The sequence below is a fragment of the Gymnogyps californianus genome, chromosome 18 (assembly GCF_018139145.2).
Source record: "Gymnogyps californianus isolate 813 chromosome 18, ASM1813914v2, whole genome shotgun sequence".
Lineage (NCBI taxonomy): Eukaryota > Metazoa > Chordata > Aves > Accipitriformes > Cathartidae > Gymnogyps > Gymnogyps californianus.
In genome coordinates, this window is record NC_059488.1 from 7,189,399 (window position 1) to 7,214,060 (window position 24,662).

Genomic DNA, 24,662 nt, shown 5'->3' on the forward strand with positions numbered 1-24,662 from the left:
TTTTTTTTTCATCCTCTCTGCTCTTGAAGCAATTGCCTGAGGTTCTTGTCTGATGTGAGTTATCAAAATGGAGACCAGGTTTCCTGGGGGAATGACTGGTTACACTTTTTCCATGTGTTCCTCAAAAGGACAGAATTGCCCTTAAATCAGAGCCCTGTGTCTGCTTTTGGCTGCCTGTTAGCCTCTGGGAATGCACCTGCTTTTCTGGGCTATGGGTGTTAAAGCTGCTGTTCAGTTAGAATATAAGGGGAGCATGTTACATGAGGGAAATTTGGATGTGGTTTGCCACAGTTCAGGTCACTGCCTGAAGCCATCACTGCTTTTGTTTCTGTGGAAATCCTTGTCCTGATCCTGGAAACGACAAGCACAACCTGCTAGAGCTGGAAACAGCCCTTTTCAACACGTCCTTGTCCCCACAAGGCTAACTGCTAAGGTGATGCACCCCCTGCGCTGGCGTGGGGGGTGAACCCCCCGAACTTGAGGCAGGAGGGAGCAAGGAAAGGAACCCAGGTCCTGCTGTGACCGAAAAAACACATCCTGCTTTTGTGGGGCCCTGGAGCACCATAAGGCTGTCCCTGCTCACAGAGCTTCCATGTTTCCAGCTCAACCACACGTTAACTGGAGGTGTACAGGGACTGACCCCCAGCACTGGACCGTGTGCTCCCGCTGCAGCCCATGCTAAGGGAGCAGGATTTGCTCAGAGCTGCAGCAACACTGGACCTCTGCTGTGGAAAAAGCATGGAAGCCCCTTACCGAGGGTCGATGGACAGGGCTGAGCAGCTGCCTGCCAGCCGCCACCACCGCGCAGCTGGCAGAGCCAGCTCGCCGGCAGCCAGGCCCCATCCCTCGCAGCAGCTGCGGCTCAGCCCCAGCGGGGTCTGTCCCCTCAGGGCCTCCGGGGGCAGCCCCACCGGGCTGGATCTCCTCAGGGCGGAAAAGGGCCGGCGGGTGCGGCCGGCGGCACCCACCGCGACCGGGTCAGGCCCCACCCTCACAACATAAGGACAAAAAGGGTTTATTAAACACAGCCGCTTGCTAAGCCTCGCCGTGCGGGCAGGCTCTCCGCCGTGAGGGACGGGCGTTCGTCCTCCCATCCTTCAGCCCCGGACCCGGTGGCAGCCCGGCGCCGCCGCAACTGCGACATAGGCGGGGCCCGCTGGAGGACTCAGGCCGTCCGCGCAGCATCGAGAGCTGTGGCTAGAGCGGCCCCGCCGGAAGCGGAAGTGAGCGCACTGGCGGGCGCGCGGGGGTTTCCCGGCTGTGCGCTAGGGCGGCGGGGACCGCGGGCCTCGGGGCTGCCGGCGCCGCCATGGGGGACGATATGGACGTGATCCCGGAGCGGGAGATGAAGGTGAGGGGTGGGGGAAGAGCAGGCGGACTGTGAGGGAGCAGGCTGCGGTGGTGGGGGGTTGGCTCGGGCGGTGGGGGAGTTGACAGGCGGTTTGGGTCGTGCCGGGGACGTTGACTTGGGCCCGGAGGACGGGTGGCAGGCTGTGGGGGGGGGGGGGTCGACTCGGGCCGTGAGGGGAACGGGGCTTGGGGAGGGCTTGGCGTGGGCTGTGAGGGGTGATAGGCTATGGGAGGGACTTGGCTTGGGCCGTGGGGGTGACAGGCCGGTGTGGGGGGGTGGTGTCGGCTGGGGTCATGGCGGGGGCCTTTTGAGGCGCCCTTGCAGGGTTTGTGAAGCACTTGAGGACTTTTCAGCAGCGTCTGGTACAAGCCTGTGGAGTGGAAGAGGGAGGGGCTGGCATGGCCTGTGATGGAGGGGGGTCTTGGTAACGCCTGGGGGAGGAGAGGCAGAATGTGAGAGTTGGAGGAACCTTATTTTGAGAGAGAAGTGACATGTCATAAGTTCTCCTGTCAGCGTGCCTTGCACTGGGAGTCTCCTGCTTTTGGGAACAGCACGTGTGGTTGTCTGCTATGGGACAGTGTAAACTGGAGTCTTCCTGTGCGGTGCCAGCCTAGCCTATCGCTGTGTCTCCCGGAGTGTTACTGTGAGGCTGTATAAGCAGGGACATGGGGGGATGGAATCCTGAAGCCCATGTGGATCTTTGTGCGGCTGCTTTCTGCTCAGGCACCTTCAGAAACAAGGGAGTTGGGCTGTTTGTTTTGCAGGAGTTTCTGAGTTCCTGCAGCCTCCTCAGGTTGCAGGAATGTACTCACTCAGTGCTTTGGCAATAATTTGGAAATAAAACTCAGATGCTTGGTTTGAGTTACTGGCGTTAGATCCAGTGCTCCGTTCAACAATTGGCACCTTGGGAAGAGAGACTCGTTCCTAAGGGGAACCTCAGGTTTTGCATGGTAATAGTGCAACTGCTGTTTCTTAATTCAGTTTGTGTTTTTGGAGTTTTTTGTCTCTCACTCTGCTTTTCTCTTCCTCCTTTTACAAAAGGGCAATGTAAATTATGAGAGAACCAAATGCAAAAAATAAGTCTGATTATACAAAGTAATTACTGGGGGTGGGTGGAAGGAATAACCATATCTGTTCTGCGTGTCGTAAATTACAGGAGCAAACAAAGATGCATCTAAGCAGATGTTTGCTTTGTAGCTTTGCGGCAACAAGTTTTGTTCAATTGTGTTGTATCTCTGCTTTGTTCCCTTCTCTTTCTTTTTTCTTCTGTATCCGTTGGCTAGTTTTGGTATGTTTCTGAGAAGGTTAGATGTCCTGGACAGACTCAACTGCTGGGCACTGGGTAGAAGAGAGATTCAGCCAATGGAAAAAATGTGGTGTGGTCTCAGTCTTTCTTAGATGAGACAGAAAACGTGATGGGGTGGCTAGTGACAGCATGGATGTGGACTCTGCCTTGGCAGGTGTTTTGCAGCTCTTGTGGAGAGGCTTTTCAACTTACTGTCTTAGAGAAACTGAAGTAAACTGTTCCTCTTCACCAGCATACGTACAGCTACTTCCCAACTCTCTTACAACAGGATTTTCAGTTCAGAGCCCTGAAGAAGGTCCGCATCTTTGATGCTCCGGATGATCTTCCCAAAGAGCGCTCCAGTCTCCTTGCAGTGTCTAACAAATACGGGCTGGTCTTTGCTGGTGGAGGAACCGGCCTGCAGATCTTTCACACTAGAAATCTTCTCATGCAAAACCAGCCGGGAGAAGATCCCAATAAAATTGGTAAGGCACGCTTAATGTCTCATGGTCTTTGCAGAGACAGCTTTATATGGGTTTTTATGAGATGGAGCTCTTGGCTTCTGATACAGTCCTTGTCATGCTCTTTTGTGCATTTGAAGTTACCACATTTTCTTGTGTGAGAAGGCTGGAACAATATTTGCTGTACCTCTAGCTGAAATGAAATACAGTTGTTAGGAACACGTCACCAGGATGCTCCGTGCTAGCTCCTGTTCGAGTGTCGTTTGGGTTTGGTCACGTGTGTTCAGTGCCATACAGTGAGGTTGACTTTTCCTAACTGAGAGTGTACCCCTTTCCTTGTGGCCACACACTGTCTTGGTAGCCAGTCTTTGAGCTGTGAGCCCGTGCATGCATCAGGGATGTGTGTGAGTGGAGTTCTCGCACTGAGTTATCCACTCTGACTAAACGACTGTCCTGCAAGAGAGGAAGCAATCACTGTTCCATCACCTAAGTGCAAAATGGTTTTCATTCTCCTGTTGTCCTTAGTAACTGTACCACTTGAGGTATTCACGTGCATACATAAGTAAAACAAAAAATTTGTCCACTTGTTTTTCCTCCAGGTTACGGAGGAAGGAAAGTGGAATTTTCTTTTCTTAGGAATTTGGCAACTCTTGAGACTGTATTGATAGAGATGAAGGGGTTTGCTTTCACTCAGTTTTTCTACATGTTAGCTTTGACAGCTGCTGTTAATAGGACTGGTGATTTTTGCATAAACTTGTTCTAATGGTATTGTTTTACAAGAACAGTTCTTGCTATTTAAGTTTGTCCCCTTCATTCTATCTTCCTCTCCTTTTGTGTTTTAAGTGGAGAATGTTCAGAGTACCTTAGTTCCCATGAAGTTTCCTGTGCAGCACCTGGCTCTAAGCTGTGATAATCTCACTCTCTCCGTCTGTATGATGTCCAGTGAGATCGGTTCCTTCATTGGCTTTTTTGATGTCCGCACATTCTTAAATCAGGTAAAGCACATGCGAAGTGGGTTGGTGGTTTGGGGTTTTTTGGTTTGGTTTTTTTTGTTTGGTTTTTTTTTTTCAAGTTACAGCAGGAGGAGAGGCACACCTTGGGTGGGATTTTGTGTCTCTCTGTGGGAGGTATCTTGTAAAATATTTGTTCAGTAAACTCAAAATCTGCTTCTTATTTTTATCAGTCATTAATTTATAGGAAGGTCAAAACCACTTTGGATTATGACTTTGGGAAAACTTGATTTTGTGCTCAGTTTTGACTGTCCCATGTATTTGTCTTTCCTAAAAGGCAAAACAGCAGAAACGTGCATTTGCTTATCACAAACTGGCCAAGGACTCAGGAAATGCAGCAATGGTCAATGACCTGAAGTGGAACCCTGCTAGTCCTGCCATGGTGGCCATCTGCCTGTCCGATGGCAGCATCTCTGTCCTGCAGGTCACAGACTCTGTGAAAGTGTATGCCACACTGCCTTCCTCTGTAGCTGTTACATCTGGTGAGTGGCAGCCTCAGATAGCATACAGAATGTCGGACACTGAAGAATAGAAGCGGATTGATAGGTGTAAAAAGACAGGCTATTTGTCTGGGGAGGAGGTTTCTTAAAAAAAAAAATTCTTCACAAAAAGGAAGGATTTAAACTCGCTAAGACTTGGAAAATGTGTTGCAATGTAACTGCTCTTTCCTAGTTGATTGGGGGAGCTGCATCTTGTGAATTAGAGTCAAATGTGCCCACCAGTGGTTTGTGCTGTCTCAGGCTTGACTGTCATCTCCAAGGAAGCATGCAGTTAAGAGTCATCATCTGTTGGTTTTTGATCTGTGCAGTCTTGCTTTCTCTGTGACTGGATGATTCCCTGTTTGTTTAATTCAGATTCATGTTTTTTTGCAGGGGAAAAAAAATTGCAGTTTTAATTTAATGGTCCTGCTTTTGCGGGGCCTTGTAACTCTCCAGTTCCTTAGTGCTAACGAAATTCTCTTTTTTGCTTAGTGTGTTGGAGCCCGAAGGGAAAACAACTGGCTGTAGGGAGGCAAAATGGCACCGTGGTGCAATATCTGCCTGTAAGTATTGTTGCTAGTAAGGCCTGGGGTCTGATCACTAGTTTGCAATATGCTTTATTTTCTTTGCATTGCAAGCTACAGAATTTGGTCAGGTGGCACATGGTATGAGCTGTGTGAAGCTGCCCAAGCACTTCAGTAATATTAAAGTGTCTTAGGCCAATGCTGGGTTTAGTTTAAGATTTGCATCTGCCACTGAAAAGTCATGATTTCAGAGTGGCACATGATGAGTATTAAAGAGTGGGTGAGTTGCTCTAAACCAGTACTCTGGGCTTTCTGCAAAAGTTGCAGTTAGCTTTGTTTGTTGGCTTTTTCTTTGCATTTAAGAGTGGTTTCATTTGCAGAATCTGCAGGAGAAGAAAGTAATCCCATGTCCTCCCTTTTATGACTCGGACAATCCCGTTAAAGGTACATCTTTTTATTTTTTATCTTGTTTTCTCTTTTAAAATATTAATATTTTAAAAATATTTTTCCTCGTTCCTCCTCATGTTGTTTTTAGTTACAGCAGCTGTATACTGCACTGGTTATGCAATCACAGTGTGATTTTTTTTTTTAAATATTTGGAAAAAAATAATTATATGCTTTATCTCTGGGTTGCGTAGAAAAATTACCAGTCGGCCAGAGTCCTTGTCTATTTCTAGAATGTTTTAAATATGCATTTTTAAAAGCTATTTTTTGCTCACCGATGTGATAGACAGTACTGTCACAAGTAATCTCCCTTTAGCGTGAAGATTTCTGGATATAAATCCTGTTTTCATATTTTGTGTGAATTTCATGTCATCGTTTTGACTCTTCAATAAAATGTCAAAGCAATAAGTTTAGAAAAGCAGAAACACTTCATTTGGATATGCCAAAACATCATCCATGTTTGGAAACACTGGTGTTTTCTTGCCTGTGATATCATCAAGTAATCAAATACATTCTTTTGGTTTGTGTTTGAAATTTCTGGGATCAAATAGTTTTTCCCCCTAATAAGATTGGTGTTCTGCAGACAAATCATTGAAACTCTTTATCTTGGTAGTTTAACAGTTAGTGATTCCTTGTTTGTTTGTCATTTACTTTTGTGTGCTGTGCACAGTTAAAATCAATATACAAGGAAGTAGCATTCCGAAGTGTTTCTGGCTGAGGTATTTGTTTCCTTCTCTTTCAGTTTTGGATGTACTGTGGATTGGCACATATGTCTTTACTATTGTGTATGCAGCAGCTGATGGGACACTGGAAACACCTCCAGAAGTGGTCATAGCCATATTGCCTGTAAGTGCCAGCAAGTCACAAGGACAGAAGTGTTGTTTGCTTGTTCTTGACTTGTTTATTGCAATGGCAGGTTGCTTTTATTATTCACATTGGCATCATGTAGAATTTGAGTTTGGTACTACTGTAAATCATGGGTTTGGGGTTGGGGGGATTGAGTGGGGGAAGTAGTATCCACTTGAAAACCAATCAGTAACCTGTTCTCTGCTGAGATCAAATTATGACATGAAGACTTCTGGCCTCTGAAGTAAACACTTGGGAAGAAAACCTTACCCAATGTAGAGTCCTGATATATTTTGTGTGTGTGTATGTGCGTGTTTTTTGTTTAAATTAAGGAGATTTTTAGACCTGATGATATGCTCTTATTTAGTATCAGGTTATTCATTGCTGGGGGGGTTGTGAGATCTAAATTTCCTGGTAACCTCTTTATTGTTCCTTTATCTTTTGGAGGAGGGTTTTGGTTTGTTTGCTTTGCACTTTGTTTTTCAAGTGGTCTCATGATGCCTGTTCTCTCTTGAAGTACGTGGCAATTATTGGTGTACCCTGATGCAGTCATATTTATGGGACGTTACTTGATTTCTGCATTGGAAGGTAAATTATCAGTGTTGGTCTTACAGAAAAAGGAAGAGAAGCGACCCGAGAAGTTTGTGAATTTCATGGAGCCTTGCTATGGGAGCTGCACGGAGAGACAGCATCATTACTTCCTCAACTATGTTGAGGAATGGTGAGTGGCAGGAACCATGGCAAGGTCTTTCCCTTGTTATGCATGTCTGAGTGGTCAGTGCTTCTCTGTATGTTGTGTTCCTCCTTTTTGTAAACTACATAATACCTGAATATGAGAGAAATGAAATTAAGTTGTTATTTTGAAAATGCTTTGTGAAAGTACAGCTAATTTCTCCTGCATCCTTTATCTCCATGCCAACATACTCATTTGTCTGGTGAGAATTCATATGATTTCATGCAGGTACATAAGTTTGTTAAAAATCTGTCATAACCATTTCCCTTGAGATTATAAGTCATAGGTTGGGTAAAGCATGACCTTTTGTCTCACTTAATTGTGTATTGGTGTGAAGAAGCTGTTCCTAACTTTTCAACTACCTGACTTGGACCATCATTATTTATGATGATACAGTGTCTGTCAAATCATTGGTTGGCAAGGGGATTCAGCCCCTGGTGACTAGTTTTAAAGGGGGGGAAAAAAAAAAGTTCTATAGTGATGTAGCCAGTCATGTTTCCCTTATCTTGGGAGGAAAAGTCAGTTTTATATTGTTATAACTGTATTCCTAGTTACAATTTTGTATAGATGATAATGAATTGTGGAGCTGGGGACCTTGCCGGGGATTGTCATGTTGATTTTAACCTATGTGTCCATGCTTACAGGGATCTAGTTCTGGCAGCTTCAGCAGCTTCCACAGAAGTCAGCATTCTTGCCAGGCAAGGCGATCAGGTAATGTTTTTGTTCCTGTTGCATTTGTGCATATGTACCTCCTCTTTCTTGAAAATCTAAGCAAGTATAACCTATATAAGACCTGGAATACAATGAGATGGTGTATTTTTAAAAAACACCCCAAAACCAAACAAAAAAACTTTCTTTTCACATCTAAGTTGTACAGAATCTTAAGGTAAACGTAATTCTTAGATGAACAAGAGATCTGAGTGACACAAAAGAGAAGGGATAAACAGAAACACAGTATGTTGTGAACCAAGTACCAGAAGTCTGTTTTTCATGGTTTGCTTGGCAGTCTCAAAATTTAGTCAAGCTCACTATAATAAAGTGATTTGTGTGAGGTCATCAATTGAAGTTAAATGTTAAAACTGTTTGACCTTAACTCTGACATGCAATGATGCGTGAGAAGTCACACACAAATCTGTGAAGGGCCCTGACACTTCTGGCATTTGTTAATCTGACAAATTTAAGTAGATGCTCTCTAGCTTTTTTGCAGTCTTATCTTTAACTGTAGTAGGCTGGAGTTCTGAAGAAGGCTGATCACGGGAAAGCAGTAGTCAAAATAATAATCTTACTTTTTGCAGAACTGGGAATCGTGGGTTTTGGAGGACTCCAGCAGAGCAGAACTTCCTGTGACAGATAAGAGCGATGACACTCTGCCTGTTGGCGTTGCTGTAGACTACACCAGTAACATGCCTATCCCGATCAGTAAGTCTTGTTAGTCTTTCTTGTGGAATAGTCCAATAATAGCTATATACGAGATATTTTTGAGGGGCAGCCTGGTGCGCAGGGTTCTGGGAGATCATTCTGAAAGGGAGACCAACACACACCCTGCCTTTTTATACCAAGCCCACACATGCTGTGGGCTTACTTCTGTGTAAGGATTCAAATGGCAAAATGTTAAATACACTTCTTCCTCAAAGCTTTCAGCAGCCTGGGATACTACGCTAACAGCACCTGAGTTACGTCTACGTTTCACAAAGCCGGGATAATAGCGAGTTTAAAGGAGTCATATTCTAACACCAGGGATTTCAGACTGCCTGTGAGGTTTTCTTCATTCTTGTAGCTTATATCATTTTGTAGAACTGTTTTGTATGAAGTACATTTGGACTGATCTAAAGGAAAAGTGGGTTAATTTCAAAGCCAGAAAAAGCAAAGATCATTGAGGTGAATGCGTAGATTTTAATTCTGCATTAAAGCACAGGGCCTATACTGACTGAACCCTGCTGTGCTCTACATCTAGCCATTTGCATTATTGCTGTACCTTCTGTGCTGCCTGAAGGCTCTTCAAAGCACCTTGTCAGAGACTGAAGCTGAAGGTACATCTGAGCTATTGTGTTGTACCTTAGTGAATTTTGAAAACTCTCCCTTGCAACCCAGAGACAGATTGAAATAGAGATGCCTTCAGGCAGAGTGGAAGGTACTGCAGTCAAGAGTTCTTGAAGAGCACAGGAGGGTGCCGATTAACTGAGAACTTTACCTGAATGAAAACCTACAGTGGGGAATTGAGGTCAAACTTTGTACTTGAATGCCAAATTGAATTTGAAGCATTTTCTCTGTTAATCTATACAGTTATTGGATTAAGGAATCTGTCAGAACAGATTTTTTTTGAAGCCCAGGTTGTGCTTAGAGTTTTTAGAAAGGTTTTTGGGGAAGCTTTTTGCTAACACATTCTCTGTGTTCTCACAGAGTGCAATCAGCTTGGTTTTGGCTGCACATTAATTGGCTTTGCAGTTCACAGCAAGTTTGGATTGCAAAGAAACCTCATTTGTTCTGGACCTTGTTCCCATGTGGAAACTGCCCTTCCCTAGCATGCTTTTCCTGAAGAACCAATAGGTAGAGAAACATGGCCATCCACTGCACTTCCTGACCAACAAAGCACTGTGATTATAGCAGATTTTTCCTGCATCCTAGATTTGTTGGGGTTTTTTGTTTAATTAAGCACAGTTAAACCGTTATAGAAAGTTTTTTAGAAATATAGGGAGTGGTTTGGGGCCTTTAACTGTGCTGAGAATATTTGAACTGAAGCAGACTCTAGGCTTAAAGCTGCAGCTGCACAAAACACAAGTATTTTATATCAGAGGTTCACATCGTCAGGATGTTTGTTTGATGTTGGCTTTCTTTAAAGTTAAAAGGCTTCCTATCTAGCAATTCTCTTTCATACTTTATGTATATGAATGTTAATGATGTGACAGGACCCAATGGAATGTGGGGATTGCTGAAGACATAGAGGATTGAAGGAGGGAGTAGCATATAGGAGAAGAAAAAGGACTGCTTCAAAATGTGAAAAGGCTTGACAGAAATTCATGGGTGAAAGTTGGGCTTTGTCATTCAGGAGGCGACACTTGATTGTCAAAATAACTTCATCTTTGAATTTATGAAACATGAAGTTAGAAATAGGAAGGAATAAAGAAGGCAAAAAAGAGAATTGGGTATTCACGGAGAAGCAAGGGAACAAAGATGCAAGTGAAAGCAAGAAGGGAGAAATGTAAGAAATATTGTGCTAAGCGAGTCACATGAAGGTGCCAATACCAGTAGAAACAGAACAGGAAACTTTGGCTGCAGGACTTACACATGTGGTCTCTCGCAGGTGACGAGAAGACCCTTGCTCCAGCCCCAGTTCTGATCTTGCTCTCTACGGATGGTGTGCTCTGCCCGTTTTACATGATCAATCAAAACCCGGGGGTCAGATCGCTTATTGTGACCCCAGAGCCGTTGCTGTTAGTAGGGGAGAGAGTTCCAAAGTCAGCAGGTAAGTGCTCTGGTGGGTTAGGGAAACACTTGCATTTGTGGATCTTTGTCATCTTCATCTGTAAGTTTGGTAGTTAGTTTTTCTTTATAATGATAATGGGGAGCAGTTCTTGGGTGTGTTGTGCTCCTAGGACTGTTCTCTGTCTTTTGCGCATCAGTGTGAAATTATCTAGTCATATTCATTATGTGGGATCTCAAGCACTTTGCAGACTGTGCGTTTAGACTCTACTATGCAATCAACCTTTGGGGAACAGGGCCAAAGCAATTCTAGGAGGCCCTTTGCCCTGGTTTGGGGTGTATGACTGGGACTGCAGGCGCTGCCTGGGGCAGACCCAGAGCATGGTCTGCATGCCGCAGAGAGGTGATGGTTTTCCTCCATGTGTTTTGCCGCAGGAGGCCATGATACGAACTAAGGTGTTTGGCTGCAGCAAAAGCTTATTTAAACAATAGCTTTCTGCAGCACTGTGAAAATTGTGTTAACTGGTGAAGAGTAGTGGTTTTATCTGAGTTATATATGCGTTGCCATATGCAGTGTGAAGTAGGCAGTGTCCTGTGCTGGGGTAGGCAGGTAAGCTGATTGTTTTGCTTGTCTGCGTGCATGCAATGATAATTGGAAACCCACCATTTTCTTCCCTAACCCCAAATTTACTTCTCCTTCCCCAAACGGAATGCTTTTGTTTGGCAGTCTGCCTCTCTGCAGCACTGGCTGACTTGTGTGCTGACAGCCTGTTTTATTTGAGATGGCAGGAACCGCATCAAAATCAATGGAGAAGGGTGAAGCCTTTTCACAGGAAATTCCAGACAACATTAATCTAGACAGACTGTAATATTGATCGTGGCTTGGACTTTGTGCAGTTTCTGTATCACCTACTGGGTTTGGGGACTGGAAGCCCGGCTCTGCCAGTGAGCGTCTGTCCAGTGCGCGAGATAGTGCTGAACTGTCCCCATCAAATAGCATTTGGCCTTGCAATACCTTCTGCCATTAGTCAGTGCAGCCAAATGAGTCTCTTCCTTCCCTGTTTGTCTTTCTGCAGGAAGTACTGCCACAACTCCAACCACTCCTCCAACTTCTTTAAAGCCTGACACAGTACCAGGTGTTGCTCCTACTGCGCCTGCCTCGAGTCAGTCTCCTGCAGCGGGTGGAGCCGCTGCTTTTTCCTTTATGCCTTCGACTGTGAAGATGCCTGGCTCTACGGGTGGTGATCCTCCACCTTACCCCTTTGCCACTGATGCCTCCACGCAAGCCCTGGCTCCCAGTCTGACTGGGGCAGCAACGTTCTCTTTCTCCTCTGCTTCTCCTAAGGCATCCATGACTCCTGCTCCTTCTGTAGGCACCACTACAGCTACTGCCACCTCCTTTTCATTTGGGTCCATGAACTTTAAACCAGCTGCAGACAGCTCACCTGGGCCACCGCTCTCCACAACACCTGTTGCACAGAAGTCGTCTTTTGCCCCTTCAGCTTCTTCAGTCAAAGTGAACCTCAATGAGAAGTAAGTAGATACAGTAGTTAGTGCAGTGGCTGGATACTTGTTAAATTGCTCCAGGCATGGACAATGTATGGTGGTTCTGAAGATGGTTTCTGGCTTTTTGCCCTGACAGCTGTTCCCCATGCTCCCAAGAAAGCACGGAGGAAGCCTCTCTTTATCCAAGACATAGCCGTCTTGGCTGTGAAAACCCTCAGTGCTTCCCATGCTAGAGGTTATGTTCATGAGCAAAATATTAGTCGAGGGACGATGCCAAAAATTAGACTGATAATTTGCCAAATTGCCAGAGACCTAGTTTTTTCATATCTTTGCTTCATAGGCATCAAACTGTGATTCCATGCCTTGGTTTGATGCAAATCATGGTTAAAGACTCTTGGGAACACTGGGATTTGAAATCCTTTATGTCTGGGACTGGTTTAGTGTGCTGGTGATAACACAAGTTTCTTTGACTGTTGAAGGTTCCTTACCTCCAACCTAAAGAGTAACTCGCAGAGCTGAGAGGAAGCTGTATCTGTAGCTGATGGATTTCTTTTCCACTCCTGTGTTCAGTGGAGAAGGTGCCAGACCTTTTGGTTTTGTTCTTAAATGGATGCTTGGTCACTGAACACAGGATCTGAAATCTTCAAAGCTTGTTCATGTCAACTGAAAGAAAACTAGTATTGATTAGAAACTATGCAAAATGGATTTGAGTGATGAGTGTTCTCAGATTTCATATATCCACTCTTCCCTCCAACTCCTGAGACTTGCTGTCTGTTTTTTAGAAAGAAAGGTTTAAAACACAGAGCTATGTTAATTGGAGCTGCTTTCTATGGAGAGCAATTTTCATGTAAATGCATCATAAGAAATTTCTGATGGTTCAAATGATTATTTTTTAATTAGAAAAATCTTTACTACACCAGGATCTGATGGTTGCTCTTATGGCTTTTTAAATTTTATAGTTTGTGTGTAAAGCAAATAGTACGCTTGTGAATTGGCTGAATATTTAAATTGGCTGCCTTGAGGAGCTGAGTTTGCAGATGAATAGAAATTCATATTTTCTTGCAGAATTTCTGTTTGAGCCTTGCTGCAAGGATGACACTGAAGGCAGCTCAGATTTGCTATAGTTGGTGCTTTGGTGCAAAATGATGAGCTGTATTTTGAAGCAGGGTAGTACTTTTTGCTGGCATTTGGCTTTTGCTCACCGGGTGGGTCTATGGTAGCAGTCTTTGTGGTTCCACATATTCAGAAATGATCCTGAATGGCTCCTTCCCACTATCTCCAGAAGCTACGCTTGTAATTTTGTATCTGGAGCTTGAGTTGTTGCTGATCCCAGAGGATGCTATTTCATTAGAACTTAGTGCTTCATTTTGGATGGAGGAAAACAGCCAGGACCAGTTCAGAGCTGAAAGATGTTCTGCTTTCTGTTGCAGGTTCACTGCTGTAGACACCTCTTCTCCCACTAGCAGCAGTGGTCAATGCACTTCCACAATGTTTTCATTCTCAACCACTTCAAAAACTGCTTCTGGAGGTCCCCTGAGCCAGTCCACACCCCTCGCAGCCTCTCCTACCGCGCCACTGAAGGCTTCGACCCCTGTGCCTGCCGCAGGTAGGAGTCTGATGCATACTGTTGGGAATAATGCATTATAAACAATGTTCTAAAAGTTTTAGGACATAGTGAACTTCATTTGGCTTCTTTCTTTCTTGTTTTTCCTGCTGCTTTTACTGATGCAGCGGACCTCCCGATTTGCACACTGTAACGATGTGATGGACTTAGTACTGAAACTGAGAAGTTTTTCCATTTGTGCACTTTGTTCCCCAGAGAGCCATATGTGAAATGAATATATTCAGCTTCTTAAGCTCATCCAGAAGTTCTGGCATTTTCAGTGCTCTGTAGTACAGCTCTGATCATGAATGTTTCTGGGCAGTCACACAAATCAGTGCCTTATCTTGCATCTGGAGTGACTAGAGTTGAAAATGGTCACAAATGAGTTTAAATTAGATAGCATTCATTTGTTAGCAGAATAATATTCCATCTCTCAAATGATGATGTGACTGCGGGTCTTGAGGTCCTTCAGGAGTGGTACAGCCAGATATTGGAGAGTGACAATTGTTACCGTTAGCAGAGAAGTTGGATGGGAGTAAAACAGCACCTAAGGAAGGTGTGTTCTTGCACTGGGGCCCATACCACTATTGCTTTTGGATTTGACAGCGGTCGTTATGGTTGTGTCTGATCACAACCTGTTTTCTCAAGCTTTGTTCAAGTTCATAAATTACTGTTCCTCTTTTTAAATTCCAGTGGCACGTCCTGCTCAAAATATGCCTTCAGCTTCTTTACTACAGAAGACAGCCAAAATCACCCCGTCTGCAGCAAAGCCGAGCTCTACTCAGGTAATGGGAACTTGAGTGGATTCTTTAGAGGGTGAATGTTTTACATGGCCCGTGAATTGCTTAGAATTCATTGGACTGAATGACTATTCTTAGGTCAAAGAATTAGCTAGCTTTTGACATTAAAATAGTAGCGAATCTGTGGGACTAAAACTATGTTCTATGCATGTCTTTATAGAGAGCTGTGTTTTGATGTATGTTGTCATAATCAGAATTGTACAAACTAATTCTTCCTGTTATGGAAATGAGGTTTCACAGCTTTCCTAGCTGATAAGCAGTCAAGAGATGCCTTGACTGTGTATTAAGAGAGACACCAAGTTTGCTGGGTATTAAAATCAAAGCAGTAATACAGAGCAGCACACAAAGATTTCCTTTGCTTTCATAAAGCTTTAGCCACATATCTCCAGTTAGTCCGCAGTCCTACTTCAAACATGCACATACCTGTCTTAGTTTGCTGTGGAACTAGTATTTATGCTTATGACATTTGTCTCCCTGGTGACTGGTGTCTGAATGGTGTTTCTAACAGCAGGCCTTTTTTGATATTCTAAGCTCCCTGTTGTAAAGGATATATCCCTAATATTGTTTTGGGGTTTGTTTGTTTGTGGTTTTCTTTTTTTTTTCAGGGCAAATCAGCACTCCCCACCACAGCTTTAGAGAAACAGGCCCACCAGTGGAAGGATTCAGACCCTGTCATAGCAGGAATCAGAGAGGAGGTGAGATTTTCATGCAGTTTTCTTCGTTTTAGAGGCTGTAAGACCACTGTATAGGTACACAGACACTTCTTTTCAGTTCACCTATGTTCTGACCATGTCTGTCAGTAGTTTAGGAATCAGAATGGAAATTTTTCCCGAGATAATCAGTCTGCTTTGTAATTACTCTTTATGTTTCCTGTTCAGTCATCTTTAATTTCATTTGCTGTGCTGGAAAAATTGAGTATTCTTTCCTGTTAATGTTCAAGAAGAATTTCCTGGTTTGGCTGCAAAGTGGCAGGTGTTTATGGTGTGGTAGAAGCATTATCCAAGAGCTGCAACATTTGTTCCAGGCCCTGCCATGTTTCAGTGGCTGCACTTTCTTCCACTTGACTTTGTAGATTGCACATTTTCAAAAGGAGATGGAGGAACTGAAGGCCCGGACTTCCAAAGCCTGTTTCCAAGTTGGTACTCCAGAGGAAATGAAGATGTTGCGAACTGAGTCAGATGATCTTCACACCTTCCTCTTGGAAATTAAAGAGACAACAGAGGTGAGCAGAGTATCTTCAAACTGTTTAGCTCCTCAGCAATGACTGTTCCTCACCTGATGTTCCTACTTAACCTGCTAAAGCTGAACTGATGTAGATGGAACATCTGACTGCTGCTTTAATGTGAGGGTGACATTTGCATTCGTGCTTTCAGGCAGACACTTGCAGAATGCCCTTGCCAGAGATGGCAATGAAAAAATGTTACTTTGAACCTTGTCCCATCTGTTCTATTTCTATTTGCAGTCACTTCACGGAGATATTAGTATTCTGAAGACAACCTTGCTGGAGGGATTTGCAGGGGTAGAAGAGGCTAGAGAACAGAATGAACGGAATCATAGCTTGGGGTATTTACACTTGCTCTATAAGAAACCTTTGGATCCCAAGAGTGAAGCACAGCTTCAGGTATGAAGCATGTCAGCCAACTTCTAATGTAGTGTTTTAAATAAAATAAAACTGAGGCTTGCATGTGCAAGTGCCCAGCAGTTTTGTTCTGCGCTAGGTGTTTGCTGTTTCAACATAGTCTAGTAAAAGTGTGATGAGCTTTGTTTTCCATGAGTTTGCAAGACATGCTGAAAATCCTCTCCTAAAGCTCCTCTGTGTTGTTGCCATTTGCAGTGATGATTCAAAACTCCTGCTGAAGGGAAGTAGTTCACCTGAGATCCAAGTTTATTCTAAGCTTAGAATGTGACTCTTGACATCCCCTTCCTTCTCAGCCTGTAATGTTTGCTCAGGGATTTCAGTTAAGAGTTTTTTGGGTTGGATTTTTTTTTCCCAACACTTTGTAGAAGAGTTCTTGGAATTATTTTTATCTTCAGCGAGTGCCTTATGGAACAATTTGGTGATTTATTATGACTTACAGAATTGTGTGGTTAATTTCATGGATGGCGGAGCATAAAGCTAAATGATATTCTAAAAGCTGGGGCACAAAGGAAAATAACCATCAGTACATAAAGAGGCTTTCAAAGACATGAAAGAAGCTAGGGGTGAAGCAGTCTTTTGTTACAGCTCTGGTGATGAAAGGGCTATTTAACCCTAAGCAAAAGAGAGTGAATGTGCCCTACAAATGATACTTGGTCTTTTATACACTGATAAGTTCCCCTCAAGAAGTTTGACTAGCAGGCTGGAGACGTAATTGAATGTCATCTTTGTTACAGTAGGTATCAAGAGCATGCACACAGACGGTTACTAGAAATCAGCTGACATGAAGTAATTTCTTTTAGGTCTAATCTCTAATCTTCACCTGGATTCTGTAGATTGATTCAGTCTTAATTGTATGCCTGCTTTGATGTCCAGTATGTATCTCTGACACTTCAAGCTTATGCTTGTGACTTCAGAGAGATGATAATCTTAAAATGCTTGTTTCACTGATCTAGAGAGAGGATCGTGAGGAAAGAATAACAGAGTGGGAGAGAAGTGGAAGTGGATTGGAATGTAAGGAGAGAGCTTTCAGGTCAACTTGCTGAAAGTTTACAAGAATGACAGCTCTAGTCTGACTCTTAAATTTTGTTCAGTCTACATCATCCCTATTCTCCTGGGTGAGAAAAGCTCACTTAGTCAACTTTGTGTGTTTGTTTTCAATGAAGTTTTAAAGATCCTGAGGCTTTTCTGATGTCCAGCCATATCAATTTGCTGTCCAGAGAGTTGCTGCTATATAATGCTCATAGTTGCTGGAGAGAGGAAACCTGTGCTTGGTCGTGTGTAACACTAAGCCCACAGTAGGACTGGATTTGGTTTCAGGTTGGGTATGTCACATTAGAATTTCATGCTGTATCTTGAAAACAGTTGCAGTGGAATTTTTCCCAAGCTGTGTTACTTGGCTGCTTCATCATTGTATTTAAGCGAGCATTCTGTTGAGATGAGCTGAAACCAACTGCAGTTTCCATTTTGATTTTACGAGATTGGAGTTCAAGACATGTTCATGCCATGACAGGCTGGAGGGATGACAATAATGAGACTGAACGCTGGTTTTGTTTAGGGAGCAGGGCTTGTAGCCAGAGGTCTCTGGCTTAGTTGTCCCAGTTGTGCAACAATGTGGTCGTGGATAAGTCACTTCACTCTCCCTGTGCTTTTTTTTTTTTCTTTCCTATCTATAAAAATCAAGTTAATTCCTTGCCTTAACGTGGGAGTTGTGAGCATTTGTTAATGCTTTCATGAATCATAGTCTGTGAACGCTGGTATTCTTAGAGCCATGTGAATAGCCTGCAAAGCTTTGATCACCTATAATTGTTAGAAGTTTCAACATTGTAAAATGGGAGCAAATGACTCACGTTCTGGAAATGAGATTTGAAATAAGGTTTGTTTTGTATAACCCCTGATGTTTGTAAAACCCTTTCTGTAAAGACCTGGCAACGTTTTGCAAACATTATGGAAAGTATTATTTCTAGTTGAGAGCTGGGATAAAATGTCCAAGCCAAGCCCTGTGGGTACCCCATTGATTGATAAGTAGATTTTCACTATGTTGGGTTCTGTTGTGCTGATAAAGCTTTCCAGGCAGAAACATGGGAAAGTGCCACGTGGCTTGGACTGAATAAGCCCAAAGGGTCTTCAGCTTCTTCAACTGAAACTGAGACTTCTGAAGTGAATTCAAAGCTGATTTTATTTTGCATGATAGGAAATTCGACGCTTGCACCAGTACGTGAAGTTTGCCGTTCAGGATGTGAATGACGTTCTGGATTTGGAGTGGGATCGGCACCTGGAACAGAAAAGAAAGCAGAAGTAAGTAACTGAAATTGGAATACAGAACAACTGTAAGGACCATGTCAGTGAATCGGGCATTAGCCTCTAATCAACAGACAAAAGCCCTTTAATATTTAAACATTTAAAGCCCTTTCCATTTAACAGTATGATCTTTTTCAAGGGGTCTAGGAGTAAAGCTTGACTAAGACACCTAATGGGAGCTATGGGTTCAGACTATTTGGCTTCATACGTGTTACAAGCTTGCTGCATCTCTGTGTACAGTGTAAATAGTGCTTATAGGAAAAAAACTATAAGCTTTGTAGAAACCAAATGCATCCATTGGTGGTAGCTAATGAAACCTTTCTAATAAGTAAAACATCTTGAAGTAAATGAGCTAAATGAATAAGCTTGCAGCATATCCAAAGGAGAAATATGCATTTGAGATGAGCTGAACTGCTTTGGTGTTCAAAGGAAACCGTGTTTGACCTCGTGGAGTTTAAGTAGCTAGAACCACTAACTACTTTGTGTATGCATGTCTGCTTGTGGCCAGATATATAGAACGGTCCTTATTCCTGTCTCTTGATCTGATGTCTTAAGGCGTCTGATAGTTCCTGAGCGAGAGACTTTGTTTAACACCCTGGCTAATAACCGGGAAATAATCAATCAGCAGAGGAAGAGACTAAATCAGCTCGTGAACAGCCTGCAGCAGCTCCGACTGTATAATCAGACATCTCAGTGGAGTGTTCCCAGTGATACATCTTCTCTTAGCAGTGCTCAAAGGTATGTGAAACACGAGTTCCTGAGTGGTGTTGACGCTCCTTCTCTCTTGCCCCCAGCAATGTGCAAGGGTGCATCCTCCAAAGAATGATGTTTTGTGGCTGTGGTATGGGAGGACAGGATGTCCTAAAAATGATACTAAACTGTGCCCAGGTAATACAGAAGCTCATTGGTTATATTCTGTGACACACTGTTTGAAGCTTATCAGAAATTTCCCCTAAAAGTTACTTTTTTTTTTTTTATAGTAAGCAGGATAATAGAGCCTCCAGGCTGAGGTACTGCTGGTTGTCTGTCTGAATTCAGGGGAAGAAGTGAATGGCTCTTAGAGTTCCCAAAATAATTAAAGATGCATGTGTTTAAATAGTACAGTATCTAGAGGAGCCAATTGTTCTTCCAGATAAGCCAATGGTTCTAGTGGCTTCTTTGACCCCCTTTGTTCCTGATTTGGTTGGTTTCTTTCTGCTGATCATGGTTTTTCACTGCTCTGCCTTGTCCCAGTTTTGACAGTGACCTTGAAAGCCTGCGCAATGCCCTGATGAAAACTACCTTGGAATCACATGCCAAACCTCTGCCTAAAGTACCCGGTAACTTATTCTTTCTTCCTGGCATTCACACCATAAATGTGAATTACTTTTTTTGACTTGCAGTTTGATTCTAGACTAATAACTCTCTTCTGTTTTCCAGCTAAATTATCCCCCGTGAAACAGGCACAGCTGAGGAATTTCCTAGCCAAGAGGAAAACTCCACCAATTAGGTCTACAGCTCCAGGTAAACCTTTAGTTACCATAGAAGTCTGAAATGCTTTCCAGGAGGGTGACTTACCTGCTGTGGGAATCAGTCCTGAAGTTAGCTTTTGGCTTCTCACTCCTCAACCCCTACTTCTGATTTCCTGTTCCCTCACCTGCTCTCAGTAAGAATTTCCTTCCATTACCGTCTTGTTGAAGGCTACCTTTCCTGGCAGTTAAGAAGTCAAATCCTATCAATGCAGGATTAAAACAAGCCAGTAGAAGAGCGTCCTAAAATAGGGTGTCTCTGTCTTGGCTGCTAGGCTGGATGGTTCCCTCAACTTAATATACACATGTGATTTTGTTTCTGATATTGCAGCAAGTTTGTCCCGATCTGCCTTCTTGTCCACAAGATACTATGAAGATTTGGATGAAGTCAGTTCAACATCCTCAGTTTCCCAGTCGCTGGAGAATGACGATTCACAGGCAGTGGACCAGGAAGAAGAGGCTGCTCCAGTCCAAGTCCCTCGTCATGCTCCTGTGGTCCGTACTCCCTCTATCCAGCCTGGATTGATGGCTCAGTCTCCATCCTTTGGGAAACAGCACCTCTCCCTGGGTACTTTGCGTGAGTTGTTTTTGCCATGTCTCTGCTATTCTGTATGTGTTCTTGTTGGTATCTTTAACCACTGTATCCATTGCTAGTACTTCAGGTCCTGGAGAAATGAGATTGCAGCATGCAGATTTACATTGCCAAGTTTCCAGAAGCAGTTAGCAGAGAGGCATTGTAACCTCATGAACTTGAGCTAAAAGCGCTAAAATATCTTGATTCATTGACTGTGGTTTTCTGATAGCCTGTTTCTTTCAGATAGTACTGACCATAGGTAGCCTTGTCTTCCTTTAGTAATTTGGCTTAAGTGTATGCCATTATTTCTTAAAATAATGCCCAAAGACCAGGAAACTGAAGTACTACTGCATTTGGTTGGTGTGGCCAAGGTTAGGAGTTCTGAGCCCAGCGAGTCACAGTAAGAACTATATTTGCATACACTCAGTTTTCCTTGTGCGAGAGAGATTTTTTTTTTTAATCTCTGTAGCCAGAGAGAAAAATAAGGTGTCAGCAGAAGTGTCTGTAACAGTAAACTGAAAGTCATCTAATGCATTGAAATGACAGCTTTTGAGATTTGCTAAATTCATTGGGATATACAGAAACTGCCAGGGACAGATTGTGTTGATTGTTTAAAAGGCCTGGGCGTCATTGTCAGAAGGAACCTGTGTACTTAGAGGAACTGTAGTTCAGCAAAGGCTTTCAAATCTCCCTGACTTGCAGAAATATAGTGAACTGTAATATTTTTGTTGGTTTGTTTTTTAGTGCCTACATCTTCAAACAGAATCATACCACAAGGGGCAGACAGTACAATGCTTGCAACAAAGACTGTGAAACATGGGGCCCCTGCTCCCACTGTCACTGTTCCAGCACCACAAGCAGCTGCTGCTGCAGCTCTGCGGAGGCAGATGGCTAACCAGTCCCCAGGTAAAAGGATGGCTAATTGCCCAAGTGACCTCTGAGCAGTTGAATGTGGCTTTCACAGGGATTTAGTGCTCTCAAAGGGGAAGATCATCAAACAAAATGTGACACAGATCTGTATTTGTTGCACCTCTGAGCTATCCAGTGTTTCTTTGTCTTCCTTCTTCCTGTAAGCTACTGATAAAAAATGCCTGAGAAACTCCCACCTCGGGTTTCTTTATACCCCTTCTTATCTGTGCAGTGGCAGAAATGTCGATGACTCTTAGGAGATCCTGACATGGCAATTGATCTGTGTGCAAGAAACTCTGTTGGAAAGCAGAGAAAGGATGTCAGTGGCCTATATTAATAACTCTTCATTATTAGCTATGCAATTAAAGATCTGAATTGTAAAACAATTTTAATATTGAAAACTTAAAGGTGAACTGTTGAGTTAAGCCTTGGATCTGCTTGTAAGGTTTTGAGTTGACAGGAGAAACGTTCCCCAATTTAAGCTTTTCTTGTTTGGTTTTAGACATTTCTTGGTGCTTCCCCAGTACTGCAGCATCAGTGCAGAAGAGAAAATTCAGTTACTGGTAGAGGAATTGGATTAGTTTACTCTTTCTGCCCAAGGAGAGCATAAATGCAGAAAGTGGACTAGTGACATGAATTCTGGCAGAGGCTGGGGGGTAACTACACAGGTCATTTCTGTTAACCTAAGATGTTACAATGTAGGTAAGAAAAAGTTCCTAAGAATAATTAGATTTGGTCAGCTAACAACGGAAAATGTACCAACTATATAGAAAGCTGTCCAGTTCTTTGGTGTCCTTATTGAAGGCTGAGATACCAAAATTTTTTGGGCCAGATACACCACATACCTTCTAGAAACTTGGATGGATTTCTTCTGGAGTTACTCATAGGCACCATATTGAATGAAATGCTTAATATGGAGATCATCTTTACCTCTTTCCCCCCTCCCCCCCCCTTTTTTTTTCCTTAAAGCTGTAAGCACCTCCTTGACTGAATCAACTCTGAAAAACGTTCCTCAGGTGGTGAATGTGCGAGAACTCAAGACTGGTGCATTGACCCCAGCTGTCTCTGCGGTAATAGGGTGAGTGGGTGCTCCCGTTCTTTCTGGTAGCCTTCGGTAGCACTTGCAATAGAGCACATCTGCCGGTGGGGAGCAGTAGTAGTATTTTACATAGTCTGACTGTGTAAGACCTAAAGTGGATGCACTTAGAGAAGAGTATTGGGTTTGTAGAATAAAAGGAAGAAATATTTTCTTTCCAGGTCATTCAAGGATTTGCTAATGGCTTGTCCTGAACAAATGACAAGACCAGTATTAACCTCCTTCTCCATTAGTCTATGAAATGCATTTTAGTGCATCCTCTCCTTTTGGGATCCAGTGGTTTTACTGCTAATATGTACTTTGGAACTGGTATCTCTCCAGTCACTACTTCTGTTCTTCCTCTTTCTGTGAGGGAAGTGCATCTCTCTGTCTGAGTGTGGTCGGTGGCCTTAAGCTGCCCAGATGTTGTTCCTTCTACTTCGTCATTATTACAGAGAAAACCTTCTCTGGGGTTATACCTCTTCTATCTGTTCCCACATTCACCCCCTGAGGGAGGGAGAACTGTGCTCTGGCTTTTCTGGAAACTTGTCTCAAATTTTTTGACATCAGAATTTTGACTGAAGGGTTGGGTGTCAATAGGGGCCGATCATTTTGGAAAAATACAGAGCTGCAAGGCTGTCTTCCTCATGCATAAATTATGAATGTTGTCTTCTGGTATTTAACCTTAAATATGTTAAGATTTCTTGTGAGTTAGCTGTAACGCTTGGCTTTCCTACTTCTCTGCCTCCTACAGACAACAGCCAGCTCAGCTCATTCCAGAGATTTCTGTCTAACCACCAGGCTTTGTCACCAGCCACAGAACTAGTCCTTTTCCCTGTCGTCGTAATGACCTTGAAACTATCTTTGCTTGAAGTTCCTACTATTGCTTAAGAACAAGATAATGCATGGCCATTTCTGTGCTGGGGAGGCAAGGGCACTACTGAAAAGTCTGAGCAAAGTTGGGCTTACTGCATAAAGCAGGATAAACTCACCACATACATCTGATTATGAGTCCACGTGGAGTTGCAGATGCTTTATCCATATAACTGTGGGCTATATGTGCAGCTCCTGGAACAACTTCTGTTGTTGCATTGCTTCTGGTTTTCATACGTGTGTGTAGACTCTTCACTGTCAAAGAAAAAAGGTGAAATTCCTTTGATGCAGCTTTTCAAAAAGGCAACAGAGTCTTACAGTGGTGGTACTCAGCTGCTGACCTTGAAATTTACTTCATGGTTTCTTCTGCATTTTAATTGGGAAACAGTTTGGGAGCTTTTCACTATTTTGTTTTCTCCTAAAAGTGATAAACTGAGAGGGGGATTGGCAATGCTACATCTTTTGAAAGTAAAATTTGCAAACAGCTCTGCTCGGGAAATTTTCCTAAAAGCAGTGTTATGACCAGGAAGAGTTCTCCACCCTTTGTTTCATCAAAACTATGATGAAAAAAAGTAGAAAGTACTGGCTGTACATAGACAAGGACATGAGCGAGCGATAGATATCTGAGATTGGTTTTCACTTGAACTGTAGTTAAAGACCTGTCTTACTTTCAAGTAGTTTTAGACTGGCAATATTGATTGATCTCTCTAATTTATAGAGCACCAGCTAGCTTGATATATTGAAGGCTTTTTACAGTCTTATTTTATAGCTGACCTCGTAAAACTGTAGTCTCTAAAAATTCTGCCCGAATGAACTGTGCCTGCCAGTCAGATTCAGCACTAAAATAAAGAGCATTCACCCAGCAAAGTTAATTCATCAGTTTTTGCTACTTCAGGCATCCTGGCTCTCTTTTGCCGCCACAGCACACTCTTCGGGTTGTTAAGCAGTAATGATTTTTCAGTTGTTATCAGTTGTTCAATGGCCTGTGGCTAGGTGTGTTGGTGGTCCCAGTCCAGTTACTTATATATAGTTTTCAGTGCAAAAAAACCTTTCCACAACTGAAGTCAAAACCAGCATTTTTGTAGCCTTGTCAGAGAAGCTGTGGGTCGAGTGATCTTGAGACTTTTCTGGGGAAAAGGTCCCACCCTGTCATGATTTTCATAGACCTTCCGTTGTTTTCTTCTTTGTTCAGGGTTCATATGAACTTGAAATTTACAGCTGCACCTTCCCAACATGGACTCTTTCCAGTGCTAATCTGAAGTTTTCCCTGTTTGCTTTGCTTTTGCTCTGGGCAGAGGGCAAATCCAGGCCATGCAACATAGAG

The 24,662-nt window shown here is 43.3% G+C and overlaps 1 protein-coding gene across 1 annotated transcript in view; it reads left to right on the top strand.

The window, feature by feature from the left end:
* Positions 1-1,309: 1,309 nt before the first annotated feature.
* NUP214 (nucleoporin 214) overlaps positions 1,310-24,662 on the top strand; it is a 46,134-nt gene continuing 22,781 nt past the window's right edge. Inside the window, exons 1-24 of the mRNA XM_050907822.1 lie at positions 1,310-1,351; positions 2,926-3,121; positions 3,941-4,092; positions 4,385-4,589; positions 5,079-5,149; positions 5,491-5,554; positions 6,297-6,400; positions 7,015-7,121; positions 7,778-7,844; positions 8,429-8,552; positions 10,435-10,596; positions 11,630-12,086; positions 13,490-13,665; positions 14,356-14,447; positions 15,068-15,157; positions 15,535-15,684; positions 15,925-16,083; positions 18,293-18,396; positions 18,955-19,137; positions 19,633-19,718; positions 19,819-19,902; positions 20,239-20,484; positions 21,226-21,387; positions 22,360-22,468. Of these exons, the coding sequence (XP_050763779.1) occupies positions 1,310-1,351; positions 2,926-3,121; positions 3,941-4,092; positions 4,385-4,589; positions 5,079-5,149; positions 5,491-5,554; positions 6,297-6,400; positions 7,015-7,121; positions 7,778-7,844; positions 8,429-8,552; positions 10,435-10,596; positions 11,630-12,086; positions 13,490-13,665; positions 14,356-14,447; positions 15,068-15,157; positions 15,535-15,684; positions 15,925-16,083; positions 18,293-18,396; positions 18,955-19,137; positions 19,633-19,718; positions 19,819-19,902; positions 20,239-20,484; positions 21,226-21,387; positions 22,360-22,468 (3,392 nt within the window). The remainder of the gene's footprint in view (positions 1,352-2,925; positions 3,122-3,940; positions 4,093-4,384; positions 4,590-5,078; positions 5,150-5,490; positions 5,555-6,296; positions 6,401-7,014; positions 7,122-7,777; positions 7,845-8,428; positions 8,553-10,434; positions 10,597-11,629; positions 12,087-13,489; positions 13,666-14,355; positions 14,448-15,067; positions 15,158-15,534; positions 15,685-15,924; positions 16,084-18,292; positions 18,397-18,954; positions 19,138-19,632; positions 19,719-19,818; positions 19,903-20,238; positions 20,485-21,225; positions 21,388-22,359; positions 22,469-24,662) is intronic.